The sequence below is a fragment of the Sceloporus undulatus genome, chromosome 1, assembly GCF_019175285.1.
Source record: "Sceloporus undulatus isolate JIND9_A2432 ecotype Alabama chromosome 1, SceUnd_v1.1, whole genome shotgun sequence".
Taxonomy (NCBI): Eukaryota; Metazoa; Chordata; class Lepidosauria; order Squamata; family Phrynosomatidae; genus Sceloporus; species Sceloporus undulatus.
Genome location: NC_056522.1, coordinates 45,338,342 through 45,354,910, shown reverse-complemented (window position 1 = coordinate 45,354,910; position 16,569 = coordinate 45,338,342). Strand labels below are relative to the sequence as shown.

Below are 16,569 nucleotides of genomic sequence, written 5' to 3'. Positions count from 1 at the left end.
TTTATCACTGTGATTTAAACTGATTTAAACTTAACTGTTTGTATTTAAATTGCATTTTTAAAAGTTACTAGTTATTCTTACTGTGAGCTTTCAGCAGTTCCATTTTTGGGGAAGAGTTCAGATACAAATGCAATCAGTAAATCAATGCAATAATTGATTGCAGCAAATGCACTGAATCGATCACTCAGCTAGTGCAATCGATCACTCAATCTGGCCTTTGTATTCCATTTACTTTTATTGCACTTGTGTACATCTTCTAGGTAATACACTATTAAATGAGAGAGGTGTGGTTGAAAAATAGGGACTGGAATAAAATTCTGCTGTGACATCAGCTCCCCCCCACCACCACCATCAAGCTTGAAAATAATTTTTGTATTAAAACTCCCAGAATCTGGGGGTCTCTGGAAATCTTGCTGGCTTGGGATTTGGGGAGTTCTAAAAAGTATGCTGCAAATACTGTTCTTCCTCATGAAGTTTATGGAGAAAGCCTTCCTTTGAATAGAACCACAATGCTTCTTTAGTCAGGCTTATGTGTGAATGGCAGCACCTAGAACACAGGTGGAAATTCTGGAAGTCTCCAGACATGCAGCTCTGAAAATTCTTTACCATTGGCCTTGCTGGCTATAACTGTTGGGAACTGCAGTCCAACAGCATCTAGACAGCAACATATTCCCACTCTTTTCTTAGAGCATACAGTACATTGAAATCTTTGCATTTTAAAAGTATGTCTTGAACGTTATTTGTGACAATGTGTAGAACAGCCTCTCCAGGAGTTCCCCTCAGTCCTAGCTAGCATAGTTTATGATGGGAGATGATGGGATGTGCAGTCCAAGCAACATCCCATTTCTGGGAGAATTGGTTGGTGCCTCAGAATGAATGGACTAGTGACTACTTGTTGCCAAATGTCTCCAAATGGAATGGCTCCATGTATGAGCAAGCCCTGCTGTGTGCTTTCAAAAACTACCTGGCATGAATGAAGGAGGACGCTTTCCTGGTATGGAGATGAGGTGATGAGAAAAGCTTCACTCACCAGAGTTCTGTGTTCAGCTGCAGTCAAGGGCACAGAAGCAAATTCTATGATTCTATGTATTGAAACCTTGCTAATCTGTATGTGAAAGGAGTGGAGACATAGCACCATGGATAAACATAGATGCTGGAGAAAATTCACCTCACTCAGAATTCACCTTACTGACCACAGCACTGCTGTTGTGCAGTTCATGCAGTCCAGGCTACTTTCACATACATGGTTTTAGGTCTAGATTTTTCTCCTCACCTGTAATTAAGGAAAAATAATTATGTGCTGAGCAGCAGAAGGATTTTTAAAAAGCATATCATGTATGGAATGAAAGAGTATATCTAGTCTCAATAGGATATTCAAGACCATTGTGCAAAAGCAGGGATCCTGATTTTCTCTGCAGTATTAATTTTCACAGAGTTTTAACATAATATTCAGTATTTTGTTTTTGCTGTGCATCTTATTTATCTTGCTCGCTGCTAATTCTTTTTGTGTGAACTTGGATTATGATTCTGGATCGATCAGAGTGACAATGCTGGGTGTCTGGTTTTGTGCAATTAGGCATTTGCACCCATTGTTTTCTGTTTGCGTCTTGTCTTCCTCAATGGTTTGTCCAGCCTTCTGGCTTTGAGATAAGAAATGCCTCTGCCTTAATTAGCTCTGTGTTCCATGTGAACAATTTGTGGGAAACAATTTTCCTTCAGGAAGAAGTGAAGCTTTCCTATGTTTTTAAGAAGAGTTTTTCTGATGGTTTTGGCTGAAAGTTCTTTTTTTTTAAAAAAAGATGCACCCACAAGTGTGTCCCTTCCAAAACAAAATAAATAAAAAAACTCCCCAACCTTCACCAACTAGAGTAGATCCATTAAATCAGCTTCTGAATGATAAGTCAACACATACATAAAACCCGTTGACCCATTGGATGTGACTAGCCATTGGACTAGGGCAGTGTTTGCTTTCAGCAGCTACTCAAGGAATGGGAATTCTGTGGTGCTCCAGAGCTGATTGAATTGCAGCTCCCGTCATCATTCGTCTTTGACTATGTTAGCTAGGACTGCTGTCAACTGCAGTCCAATACCATCTGGAGGGCCATACAGTTGCTACTTCCACTATAGCTGCTTTAGAAGAGAAAAAGCATTTGACACCAAAGGAAGGATTTGAAATTTAAAGTAATGCTCCAGTCTCTGGCCTTCTTGTGCTACCAGGGGTCCAACCCACCACAGAGCAGTGTGCATGCACCCAGCAGAGTTTAGAAATTGAACTGTCAGGTATTTTCAACTCTTCCAGTATTTTTTTCTGCAAGGGATCTTTTCCTGCCCTGCCGCCTTGTTCCCTCTTTAGCACATTCCCACATGGGACAACCATTTTTAATAGAGTCATTAATGAAAGGTGAAACTGTTCTCAGAACAGCTTTGCTTTGTTTGGGCAGTGTGACATTCTTGTAATCAAAACAAATGCTCAAAGCAGATGTCTTTCTCATGAAATCAGAAATATGTTCTTTGAAGCCAAGAACATGACGGTAAAAGCAAAGATCAGTCATACAGAGTCACCCAGAGGGCCTTTTCCATCGCAGCTCCGAAGACATGGAATGACCTGCCGAAGGAGATCCGTGACATTTCTACTCTTACAGCCTTTAAGAAGGCTCTTAAGACGGATCTCTTCCGGCAGGCCTTCCCTACCTAGTTCTACTCCCCATTTACTGTGACTTATGTCACTCTGTCCACCAATTCTTCTCTTAAATTTAATGAGAAGAATTAAATTAAAATTAATTAAAATAAAATTCTTGCCTCAAGAAGAAGAGCCCTCCCTCCATGACATCATCATCAGACCTGAGAGGGAGTGAAAAAGAGAGGCCCAACTTCCATCAGGCCTAACTGTGAATGTACTTTGCTCTCTTTAATTTTATTGTATTTTATTTATTTATTGTATTTTATTTTCTTTATTTTTACTGTTGTAACCCGCCTGGATTCCTTGTGATTGGGCGGGCTATAAATAAATTATTATTATTATTATTATTATTATTATTATTATTATTATTATATACAAGTGTAGAAAATGGAAGGGTGTTATTACCAGAAGGCAAAGGAGTGAGTCCTCTTGAATGTTCCTGTTGTCTTAAAAGTTGGATAGTGTCTTTATTGGACCCCTAAGATGCCATTTTATAAAAGCCAATTTTTTTAATCTTCCAGGACTTTCCCACCAGGATGGGTGTGGAGAGGGTGGGGAGCAGAAAGAGGCAGAATGTCCAAAAATCATCCTGGCAGGGTGTTGAAGCTACAGGAATTGTAGTTAGACAAGCCCTCAAGAGGGAGTCTGTAAACATGTAGAACCATTGTAAAGTGTGTTGGTATCAGATTTCACCTTGAAGGTTGTAGAGGAGTTTTCCACATGTGCTGCTGAATTGGCTTGGACTTGAGTCAGGGTAATTTTTAGACTTTTCTGCTCCCCCTGTGCTTAGTCTGATGAAGACTGGATTAGAAAATTTGTCTATGCTAGCAGTGCCTCTCTATGCTCTACAGTGGACAAACAGGACAATTTCTATGCAATGAACACAAATCTGACATTAGAAATAGCAATACCCAAAAACCAGTTGCAGAACATTTCAACATTCCTATCCTATATATACAGGAAGGGATTTTACAGGTTGCAGTCCTTCACAAAGAAATCACAAAGGAAGACTGGAAAGAGAAACTGCTGAATTGAATTATAGTCAGAAATTCCAAACCATTAGTGGAGGTATGAACAAAGATAATGACTTCATGATACACTAAATATATTAATACCCTCATTACTGCACATACTGTATAACAATAGGAATCTACTCAAAGAGAAGATTAAACCCAGAGAGTTTTGAACCCAGGGGAAATGACTTGTAGGAAGCAGATTTATTGCTTTCACACACCAACACTAACTGATCACTGTAAAGATCTGAAAGGCCTGTATCACCTCACCCAGCCCTTTGAAAATTTAGAGCACGGGACATGATTTGCATCCTATTACATTTGATCTCACTCCCACAACTGTATAAACATGGTTTATACCTGAGGTCTTAATACCACTCGGTATTCCATCTGTAGAAAGGGGTTTATATCCATGACAGCTCATGTGAAAATAAAAACCAGTTGGCTTTAAAGGTATTGCCACATTCCTTTGCACACCCCCCCCATTTCTGCCTCCTTTTCATGCTACAAGAGACTAATATGGCTACTTCTTTGAAAACATGCCTATTGTAGTGTTGGGGTGTGAGTATTAAAGTAAAAAATGACAGCAGAGGTTTGAGGAAATTTAACAAAAACTTTACTTAACAGAAGTCTCAAAAAACTGAAGCAAACAGAACAATATAAATAGCACAGTACAAAATCCAGATACAGCAGCATGCATACATTACCAGCATGGAGAGCAGGACTCAATGAATGCTCCCAAGTCCCAGTAGATCCACAAGGCAATTATACCTTTCTAATTAGTTAATACAATCAGCTGGCTTACTTGGCTTGTTACCATGGTCAGAATATGGCGGCGAGATTGGTCTGACCATATAACACCTACTTTGAAGGATCTTCATTGGCTGCCTATTCGCTTCCGGGCTCAATACAAGGTATTGGTGTTGACCTATAAAGCCCTAAATGGCTTGGGCCCAGGGTACTTAGAGGACCGCCTCTCCCCATACAATCCGCCCCGCACACTCAGGTAAACTGGGATGAAATTATTGGAGGTCCCAAAAACGCGATATGCGGGGACCACACAGAGGGCTTTTTCTGTTGCTGCCCCTAAATCTTGGAATAATCTCCCTATCGAGCTCCGCTCCACTGCATTCTCTTTAATAAGAATCTGAAAACATATCTTTTCCTGCAAGCCTTTCCACCCTAAATATTTTTTATTCTTTACCCTTTATCATCAACCCCGGAATTTGTACTTTGACTTCCCAACTGCCTGCCCCTTGTATTTGACTTTGTCTTTTAACTCTGTTTTTAACTCTGTGTTGTTATATTCTTCTTGTGTATGTATGCCGCTTTGATCAGGTTACTGGAAAGGCAGGCTACAAATAAAACCTATTATTATTATTATTATTATTATCATTATCATTATCATTATCTGCCTGCTCACTAGATTCTCATGCAGTCACAACTTATTACCTGGACATGTAGTGGTCCAACAAAGTGTCTTTCAGCCCTATTCATGGGCCACATGACTGTGCTGCACTGCTTCTGTTTTAACTTGTGTTGCTATGGTACTGCACTTTTCTTCTTAAAGATGTATCTTTCCCCCTAAAGTGTACATAAACATAAGTTGTCCCTCTATATATCCAGCTTTCAACAGGCTAGCTGTTTCCTTAGATCTTAACAGGTAGGTCAGTCTTGTATTGGTTGATTGTTGGATTATTTAGCTGCTGTTTTGTTTAGCCTAGCTGTTAAACCCATCTTATTCTTACACCAGTACACTTGTTCTTCCACATTCACTGGGGTTAAGGGCACAGGACCCCCGTGAATGTGGAAAAATCACAAGTAACAAAAACACTATGTTTTTACCTGAGAGAATACCTTTCTTGGAATCTCTAGGTCCTCTAGTACCTGTGGTCAACATCTGCCAGACACTGACCATAGAATTATGCTGGAGGAGCTACAAATGCATAGCGGAATATTCTCCCTAAGAATCTCTAGGTCCTTCAGTACAACTTTTGTTTAAAGTTGACCATAGAGTTGCGTGGGAGGGCCTAGATATTCCTAGAGAAAACATTAATAAAATCCATGAATAATCAAATCCGCAAAAGCCAAAGCCACAAATGTGGAGGGACGAGTGTATTTCCACTATCACATTTATGCACTTGTCAAAGAAATCTGAGAATACATTTTCTATGTATTACTCAATTCATTTTCTTTTTTTTTCTCCCTTTCTAGAGTAAGTCATGGCGAAAGATCAAGAATATGGTGCACTGGTCTCCTTTTGTTATGTCCTTCAAGAAGAAATATCCTTGGATCCAACTAGCAGGACACGCAGGTACAAGTTGTCCTCTATATATATCTCAAAGGAAGACATCATCTAATGAGTCTAATGGAAGGAAGGAAATCTCTTTTTAGAGCTAAGATAATTAACTATGTTAATGTATTGCCTCTGGGTATACAGCTATCAATGTATGTGGTTTTAGTTATCCTGTTTCCTCCTGCATACAGAGGCAGGTCAAATGAGTGACTGATTACTGTGTGTGTGTGTACACATACATATACATACACCTCACCTAGAATATTGTGTCCATTTCTGGTCATTACAATTCAAAAAGGATGTTGACAGGCTGGAGCATGTTCAGAAATGGGTGATCAAAATGGTGAAAGGCCTGGAAACCGTGCTTTCTGAGGAGTGGCTTAGGCAGCTGGGATTGTTTAACTTGGAGAGGAGAAAGCTAAGTGGTGACATGATAGTCATGTTTAAATGTTTGAAACACTGTCATATTGAGGAAGGAACAAGATTATTTTCTACTGCTCCAGAAACTAGGACACAGAACAATTGATTCAAGCTACAGGAAAAGAGGTTCTACCTAAACATTAGGAAGAGCTGTTTCACAGTGGAAGACTGCCTCAGAGAGTGGTGGAGTCTCTTTCTTTGGAGGCCTTTAAACAGAGGTTGGGTGGTCATCTCTTGGGAGTGCTTTGTGAGTTCCTGAATGGCAGGGGATTGGACTGGATAGTCCTTATGGTCTCTTCTAACCCTATGATTCTATTAGTTGGCCTCATGTATAACTCATGGGCAGGTTTGGGAGCCAAAATTAGGGATTTTGATATGACCCATGGCTAAGTCAAAAGTAAAACTTAGGGACATGTAACGAAGGTTGTAAAGGAAGAAGCAAAGAGAGATGATGCCAAAGAACTTATAAAACTTCAGCAGGCATAATTGTTTGTGCTCCCCATAAAATCTGGCTGGATGAGGAGGGAACTATGGTAAATTGTGCCTGTGCAATGTGTGTGGGAGGTGACCAGAGACAGGTGAGACTAAGAAGATGTGCACATGTTAAAAAGGATGAAAAGGCATAGCAAAGCAAATAGTGACTGCTTGCATCCTTCAATTTTAATGTGATAACTTTGCATGATTTTAACCCTGACAATCTAACAAACATACACAAAAATCTTGTTCAAATCCCTCAGAGTCCGATTCTTCTCAGTGCTCCTTTGAAGGGCAGTGGCAAAGAGCTGCCACTGCAGCCATTTTCCTGCCCAGTCATTCCAAACAGGTCAGAAACAGCACTGCAACAGAAGGAGGGGGAGTCCTTGTTTCCTTTAGGTGCTCACAGGATGGACTAAACCAGGGGTAGGCAACCTTTTTGAGCCAGGGGCCAGGTTGCTGTCCCTCAGACAACTGGGGGGCCGAAGCCAAAAAATAAATAATTAAATAAATTTTTTTTTAAAAAAATAATTAAATAAATAAACCGGGACAAATGTAGGACAATTTTTTCAAATGGAGGATTATTTTTTTTAAAATGGAGGACACACAAAAAAATTTGCTGATTTTTTAAAAAATGTTAATATAAATGCATGTTTTGGAGGCTTCTGTAGACAATTGCCCCCCTTGCCCGCCTCCTCCTGATAGGCCAAATGCCCCACACCCTCCCACGAGAGGCCAAAGGCTCCGGCGGCAATCGGCGGCAGGACCAGGCTGGGGCCGGTCCCAAGGCCTTGTCGGGCCGCATCCGGCCCGCGGGCCGCAGGTTGCCTACCCCTGGACTAAACTCTCCCCTTTCACCATTCTACTCAGAGAAGGGGATGGTTACTTTAAAAAAATAGTTCAAGTACAGTACTTACATTGACCCATGGATAAGTTGACCCAGGTTATTGGGGTTAATTTTTTGATTAAAATTTCTAGATTTATACATGTGGATATACATTATGAATAAATCCTTGGATTGATGACCCAAGGACAGAAGGATTCTCTCTTCTCCTGTCGCTGTTGGCTTTCAAGGAGTGATGCCACTGCTGACAGCAAATGGGCTGAATCTTTTGTCAGAGCCAATGTTTCCTGGTCCTTAAAGATCAAGGTTCTAATAGAGCCAGAAAGGAATGCACTCCAGTCCAACTAGAAAAATTACTTCCTTGGGCCAGAATGCCCATAATCTCTCAATTAGCATGGTCTCTCCATTTACACCTGCACCATTCTGTAAAGGATCAGTAGCACAATATTTTTTTTAATCCTTTCGTCATTTGAAACTTCCACATATATCCAACCTAACTGTACTTAGTCTTTTTGGTAAAAACAAAAAACAAGATATTCCAAAGGTATGTGGATTTTAAAAAAACCACCCTTTTTTGTGTGTCTGTCTCTCTCTCTCAGGTAGCTTCAAAGCTGCAGCAAATGGGAGGATACTGAAAAAGCACTGTGAATCTGAACAGCGCTGCTTGGACCACTTAATGAATGATGTTCTTAAGCCTTTCGTTCCGGCCTACCATGGAGATATAGTGAAAGATGGGGAACGGTACAATCAAATGGAAGATCTCCTGGCTGATTTTGATTCTCCTTGTGTCATGGACTGCAAGATGGGAGTCAGGTCAGTTTTGCTTTGATGAAACACAACCCACTTCTTCCTAGTAATTCCTGGTCAAATATATCCAGGATTCAGTGATGTCATACATAGTGGTTCATGCTCCATTGGCTGCTATATGCCAGAGGTGATAGAAGCACTGATTGTGGTGCCCTCATATGGCACATTTCTTTTATTAGTTGCTGTTGCAAGCTAGGGGATATGTGATGGGCTGCATCTACACTGAAGAAATAATGCAGTTTGACACTGTTTTAACTGCCATGGCTCAATGCTATGGAATTCTGGGATTTGTAGTTTTATGAGATATTTAGCCATCTCTGTCAGAGAACTCTGGTGCCACAACAAACTACAGATACCAGGATGCCATAGCACTGAGCCGTGACAGTCAAAGTGGTGTCAAAGTGCAGATGTAGCCTTGGTGTCAAATGCACATCTCCCATAATGTCTGGCTAGGCCCTGCAGGTGGTTTTTTTTCCTCCTGCCTTGGATGAAAGTAATTTGCGGTCTGTGTTTGGGTGTGTATGTATGTGTGTGTGTGTGTGTGTGTGTGTGTGTGTGTGCATTTCTTGACTGATCATATACAGCTGTAAGGCAGCTCTAGAAAAACTGTTGGCGCTAATGCCAGTCTACATTTCAGTTGCACTTGAACAACCAACACAGGTCAGTTGTTTATATGTGTTTGAATTATAGCTGAGGTTATTGTCTCTTCAAAAACCAATTAAGTTTTAGTCTTTGGGGGCAGAGGGAAATCTCAAATTACCACCACAAGAATGATCTCAGTATTCCAAATTGTATAATTGCAGATTTTAGTACAGTAACCAGATTGAGCACTCTGTTTCCTTACACAAATTACTTAAAATAGGTTATCCAGGAAAGCTTAGGGAATTCCAGATAATTTGGGACTGGGGTGGTATATCTATAACCTTTCACAATTTGAGAAGGTTTAATTATATCTTTCACTCTCCAGTTGCTCCTAAATGTTATCATGCTAAAATGCAAAAAAAGAAAAAAAAAGAAAGGGATGTGTGTGTCTTCTAGTTAATGTGGATTCAAATTCATTTTAAAAGTGGAAAATTAAATTAATTGTCTGGCAGTCTTGTGCAAGCTGTGGAGAAAATGTCCTAAAGAAACCACAGACTTGGAGGAGCATTACCTGTAATGGCACTCTAAATACTGAGTTGTGCTTTCTTCCTCATCCCACCCTTCAAGGATAAAGAAATTCACTGTCTTGTGTTATCATGAGTTTACTCTTTGTGAGGAAAAAGACTGTTTGCAGTGTTTGGTTTGGAATCTACTTGGGCTAAGGAAAAGCAAAGTTCAAATTAGCTGCATGAACAAATGGAAAAACATTCTAAGCTGGGCTAACCAGTACTTTTTCCCAAAAAAGTACATCCTTGTCAGGGAGATAATGGAAGATTGCATTTGCCTGACTTAGAGGCAGTCTGTAAATCTGCAGTTCTCTAGGGTTTCTGTGAAAGTGTGTGAGTGTGTTGGGTTTCAGAACTATATGGTTGTACAGAGCATACTTTTCTTCTAAGAAGAATACTAGCCAACCAATTCAATTTGCAGTAGGAATTCTTCATTTAATGGTACAAAGAATATATGTTAGATGTCAGGGATTTAGTATATACTAGGAAAATGGATAAAGAAGTGATGAATAAGTCCATCCAGGATTAATATAGCCTTTAATACAGAATTGGGCCACTACTACCTGAGATCCAGGGGATTTGCATGCTCTTCACTAGCCTATCCCAACATTTCTTTTAATTTTTTAAAAATGTTCAGAATGCCCCACATACCCCTCCAACATGATGGTTTCTAAACTTTGTCCAAAACACCAAACACCCAAACATGTATTTTGGACTTCAGCTCCTAGTTTAGCTGATGTTTGGGAATTCTGGGAGCTGAAGTCCAAAACACCTGGAGCCCAAATTAGAGAACTGCTGGTCCAAGAGATGTGAAAAGCAGTCCCACCTTTACTGGGATGTTTTAGTTCCAGAAGAGGCCTTTGTCTGAAACTGGTCACTTCCAACTTTGTAAAAAGCTCGCATAGGACTAAGATGGGAATGTATGTTTTAATCTTGTAAGCCACCCCGGTTGTGTTGCACAGAGGGGCGGGATGATGATGATTATATTATTACTACTACTACTATTATTATTATTATTATTATTATTATTATTATTATTATCATTATTATTTTACCTCCCCACAATAGTGAAATTGCTCCCCATGCCCTCAGAAGTTTCATTTTTAAGTTTTTTTAAAAATCAAAAATGTTGGGAGTAGGGATGGAACTCCTGAGAACTACTGAAATGGCCTTGAGGTTTGCATGTGACCTATGGATTTGTATCCCCTTCCCCCCACTCTAATATATTCCCTGATTAAGCAATGACCATCTGCTGCATGCATCTACATGACCTCTGAAAGAAGTCAGGATTAACTCAGTATTGTAATTCCATATTTTATTTGGAATAAATAATGAGGGAAACTGATTAGTTGTCAATGCAGGAAATTAACCCAATGCATAATTAACATGTCATATTAGCTGCTCGGTTAGATGGCTTTAAAAGGTTTTAATAATTAGAAGGGGGATAGATCTATTAACAGCTTCGAAGACTGATGAAGAACAGGACCATATTCAAGCACTGTGTCAGTTTACTCCTGGATACAAATTGTTTCCCAAAAGTGATAAACGGTATTGTAAGCTGGATACCAGACTAGCTAGACTTTTGCTTCTGATCTTGGGTCAGCAACACATGACTTGCAGGACATATGAGGCCTCCACCAGTTTTTGCAGCTTTACTGTCATTAGTGAATTTTCTGTTGTACTAGTCGGGGGGGGGGGGACAAAACAAAACACTTTTTCTTGGATCAGAATTCATGAGGAGCATGTACCTTGTTTTTTTGGTTAAACTGTGCAGCCTGGCTTAAAAACAAGGCACACACTCTTTGCACTCCTCATCTAAAGTGGAAATATGACTTATTTTTGCTGGAACTTGGTATTGCAACAGCACATCCAGCTGTGCAGTAATAGAAGGGTGGAACTCCCAAGAAAAGACTAATATGGTCTCCCCACTCCAAGTTTTCTACCCCTGTACTAGCTGATGTTACGCTTTAAACTTTCATTGCTTTGAGACTTTTGGATGGAACAGTAGAATATTAGTTTTCCATTGGACACTCATACTTTTCTCAGTTTGTACCTCACAGGAAACCTGTTGTCAAGGGCTAAAAACTTTCATAGCTTGGTGAAGACTTGTATTACAATCTGGGTCTGGGGCTTGGTTATTAGGGTAGGCACAAATCTGGAGCAGAATAGAGAGTGGTGCAGTGGTTTGGATGTTAGAGTGGGACTCTGAGAGATAAGGATTTGAATCCCTGCTCCGACATGAGAACCCACTGAGTGATCTTGGGCAAGTCAAACACTCTCAGCCTCAGAAGGGCAAATCCCCTCTGAACAAATCTTACCAAAAAAAACCCTGTGATAAGCTGAAAATTACTTATAGGCACATGACAACAACAATGGATTTGGTTCCTGGGTTATTAGGGTACACACAAATCTGGGAGACATTTAAGATTTAGTCTTATTTGGTACCACATAAAGCCACCAAGGAAGTATTTCATGGTAGCTAACCTATATCTTGGCATAATTTTCTTGATGTACTGTGAGTAAGGTGAAGGTATAGCTCTTGCTGTTCGAAGAGAGAGACCTCTAGTGGCTAAGTGGGTAAACCTGATTTGGAAAAAGGATGTGTGCCTGTGTTTTGAGTTCTTGCTCCCATTGACCACAAAAAGTTGCAAATGGACGGACAGGTCAGTAACATACAGTGCACCTGCGTCATACACGGGCGCATTATACGCTGAAAGCAGTGCCAGAAGAAGCAGCACCGCGGGCCGGAAGAAAGAATAGCATTTGTGCCCAAGGAGCACGCGCGCTGCCGCCGCACTGCATTCCTGCAAGCATTCGCTATTTCTTTTATGCGGGGGTGTGTGTGTGTGTCTGGAACGGATTCCCCACGTAAAAGAAGGGCGCACTGCAGTTGTATTTGTACATGCCAAAAGATGAAATAGTCCCTTTGTCTGAAAACAGGCTGGCCCAGTAGAATTTCCTGGGCCCTATTAAGATAAACTTTTTCAACCATGAAGAAGATAGAAATAAAATATTTCAAATGTTAATCAGTTTTTGCCCAAATGAACAGTATGAAAGCAGAGATTCTTGGCAGAATCATTGCTTCTGGCAGGATACTATGAGGACTTGTGAAGCCTGTAGACCAAGGGTGGAGGAAAGGCAACCTGCAGGTGGCCTTCAGAACAACCATTTTTAACTCCAAACCACACACACGTTTTCCTTCTCTCGGCCCCTCACATTTCCTAGAACAGTAAAAAATTAGGCTAAAACCTATCATTTATGGTTCCAGGAAAATGTGCAATAACAGCATGCTAGTGAAGCAGGTTGAAAATGCCCCCCCCCCTCCACTTCTAACATAGTTGATCACATCTGGTTTAGTCTGACCCAGGAGAGCTGCTCTTATGTTTTTAGCTCAGAATCTGACATGCATTCATTAGAGTTTCTGTATATTCAGGATAGTGTAGCAAAGCAGCTGTTTGTTTCCACAAGTGTGGTTTATAGGAGAAGAGCTATCAATATTTAACATATTGAAAGGTGATTTTTAAAATGGTTCATATTCAGTAGGCTAGCAGAGAAGTCTTTCTTCTTTCTTTTAGCTAAGAGGTTATTAACATGGCAATTAATAATAATAATAATAATAATAATAATAATAATAATAATATATTATTATTATTATTATTATTTATATTCCACTTAATCTCAGGGAATCCAAGCGGATTATAGCAGTAAAATACGGTACAATTAAAAGAGATAGATTAAAAATTCCAAAATCCCCCACACTCCCCCTAACATAAAACCATTATCAAGCCCTAAAAAAGAGAATAAACTGAAAAAGAGTTAAAAAATTAATATACAATACACTAAAAAAAGATACAATACACAAAAAAGAGCAAGTTGTCTTTTTCACGCAACCAAGAAGCTTGTCAACATCCTCAGTACTGATGAACTCAAATTGATCCAGAATAACAGTATAGGTGGAGACGCTGGAAACCTCTCCTAACGGCTCAGTTTTAAAGCCGGCATCCAAGTTGGCTCTTATCTGAGAGATTTTGTCTGTGAAGTGATTATTAAAAGCGTCACAGCAGGCTGTTGTGGATTATAACAAAGGATTCAGGGTGGGGTGGGTAACTGAGTTAAATCCCTAACTACCCTGAATAGCTCTGCCGGATGACACTTTGCAGACACAATAGATGCAGAGTAGAAGGACTTCTTGGCTGCATCTGTTGCCAACCATAGGATTTAAGATGAATTTTTGTTTGTTTGTTTGTTAACATATAGCAGATAATGTTACAGTTCATCCTGACTTTATGTCAGGTGAAAGCTGTCATAGCACATAACCAAAATAATGTCAAGAACATCCCAACCTACTTAGAATAATTCAGCTTCATGTAATGGAATCTTAATACATAAGTATTCAAATGGAAGGGACAGTTGCATTATTAAACTGTTCTATAAAGAAACAAAAAAGAAATGAAGATAAATTATTTGCTGGTGGAACATCATGTCTTAAACATGAGCCCAATGGACCCTTTTAAAAGACAACAAACTGCAGTATGTTAGTGTTGTTTGTGCACTTTCCCATGCCAGTCCTGCTCAAGAGTAACAACTCTCAGTTCTGAATGCATGGGCCAGTTAAGGTCCTGGTTGCTCATTGTCCATCATGTGCTTTGAGATGGCAAAAATTGGCACCTGTTGGACATTTTGAAATCCCTAGAGTGCTTTGCACACATGCATTATAATTTCTGTAATGCTGACTTCAGTATTGTATGCCGTGATTCCCACCCCTCCTGTGAGTGTTCTCTGGTGTGACAGTCAGGAAAGGGACTCCATTGCAAATCTCCCTTGCACCAGTTGTGGAAGGAGATCACTTGCACAAAGGGGAGTGGGAACATCATGCAGCAGCTTCCTGATCAGCAAAGGAACAGACTCCTGTCAATTGCAGTGGCTACTTACTAATAACTGGGGTTTCGGGGACTTTCACAGTCTCAATTTGGCCCCTAAACTAGGTGCTGCATAGGGATCGTGAATACAGTATATAGTAATTGCAAATGTGTAATCCGTTACATATTCACAGGATTTCAGGATTTCACAGAATTTCAGCCCCTTTTAGTAAATTGTGTAGATGCATAACAGGACACTGGCAAGAATGCCTGTGGTACATTTGGTATCAGTGTGATGTGCATTGAGAGTGATGCAATGCACATCCTGTTGTGCATCAGTCCCATTGTGTATCGGTCCTATCGAGCAACTGTCATTTTGCCAGCTACACAGTAACATAACAGCAGCCCTCTACTGGATATGGATGTTATTGAACTCCCCAATTCTAATTCCTACAAAAGCAAGTTCACTTATGAAGACATACTTCCCCTACAGGATTAAGGCGACTACTGAAAAACTCAAGAGTTACGTTGAGTTTCCTGCTATTTGTTTTCCTACAGACACACATATATGACATACAAACACTTACATTGATGTTGGAATACATGATGATGATTGCAGTGGGCTGAAATATACAAGCAGCCCTAAACCTGCCCACGTGGTGCCTATGATAGCATTAATGGACCAATTTCTGAAGCTGATAACATGTATTGTCCTTGCAGAACCTACTTGGAGGAAGAATTAACAAAAGCCAGAAAGAAGCCAAGCCTGCGGAAGGACATGTATCAGAAGATGATTGAAGTAGATCCTGGTGCTCCAACTGAGGAGGAGAACTCTCAACGTGCAGTAACCAAGCCCCGATACATGCAGTGGAGGGAAACAATAAGTTCTACAGCAACTCTTGGGTTCAGAATTGAGGGAATAAAGGTAATGTTATCAAGTTTGTAACAGAGGATATTAAGGCCAGGGAGGGATGGAGGAGAAAGTCCCCCAAGAAAACCCCTTGAGAGTCATGTGTCTGTGATTAAAATGTCAAATATTGTATCATATGTGACTGTGGTAGATGTTCATGCATCTCTGCAGAATGCAGTATAAAGAAATTTTCATTCCTCTGAGATTAAGTGAGTTCTTCCACTGGCTCTGTGATGTGAGTGCAGCTGAAAATGCTTACAAAACTCTGCATTTCACAAACCTACCTTCCCAGGAGTGTTCAGTGGACTATATTTTCAGGCCCCTTTCAGATGTTTGCATTGAATCTCCAAAGATCTGTGACACTGTAAGGAGTACCTTTGTGTTCATGTGCTCAAGAGCCCTGGTGGTGCAGTGGTTAAATGCCTGTACTGCAGCCACTCACTCACAAACCATACGTTTGCTAGTTCAGTACCACTCAGGGGCTCAGGCTCGACTCAGGCTTGCATCCTTCCGAGGTCGCTAAAATCAGTACCCAGATTGTTGGGGGCAATTAGCTTACACTTTGTAAACCATTTAAGGAGTGCTTAAATGCACTGATAAGCAGTATAGAAATGTATTTGCTATTGCAACAAGGATATACTACTGAGCACAAAAGGTAGAATCGTACAGGCCATTGTATTCCCCATTGCCATGTATGGATGTGAGAGCTGGACAGTAAAGAAGAAGGATAGGAGGAAAATCAACTCATTCGAAATGTGGTGCTGGAGAAGAGAGCTAAGGGTTCCATGGACAGCCAAAAAGACCAACAAATGGGTCATGGAGCAAATCAAGCCAGAAATTTCCCTAGAAGCCAAGATGGCAAAACTCAGATTGTCGTACTTTGGACACATCATGAGAAGGCATGAATCACTGGAAAAAAACAGTAATGCTAGGAAAGGTAGAGGGAAGTAGAAAGAGAGGAAGGCTGTAGGCAAGGTGGATGGACTCTGTTAAAGAGATCACGGGTATAAATTTGCAGGAGTTGAGCAGAGGACAGAGGGTCTTGGAGAAGTCTCATCAGCAGGGTTGCCATGGGTTGAGATCCACTCGAGAGCAGTTAACAGCAACAATGAACAATG

General features: G+C 40.4%; 1 protein-coding gene and 1 long non-coding RNA gene across 2 annotated transcripts in view; one reads left to right on the top strand and one right to left on the bottom strand.

Moving 5' to 3' along the window:
• The window catches only part of LOC121919015, a 50,299-nt gene extending 47,028 nt beyond the window's left edge, over positions 1-3,271 (bottom strand). The window contains exon 1 of the long non-coding RNA XR_006101371.1: positions 3,086-3,271. This is a non-coding gene — a long non-coding RNA (uncharacterized LOC121919015). The remainder of the gene's footprint in view (positions 1-3,085) is intronic.
• The window catches only part of ITPKB (inositol-trisphosphate 3-kinase B), a 103,610-nt gene that overhangs the window by 74,410 nt on the left and 12,631 nt on the right, over positions 1-16,569 (top strand). The window contains 3 exon segments of the mRNA XM_042445175.1: positions 5,908-6,007; positions 8,327-8,540; positions 15,262-15,466. Of these exon segments, the coding sequence (XP_042301109.1) occupies positions 5,908-6,007; positions 8,327-8,540; positions 15,262-15,466 (519 nt within the window).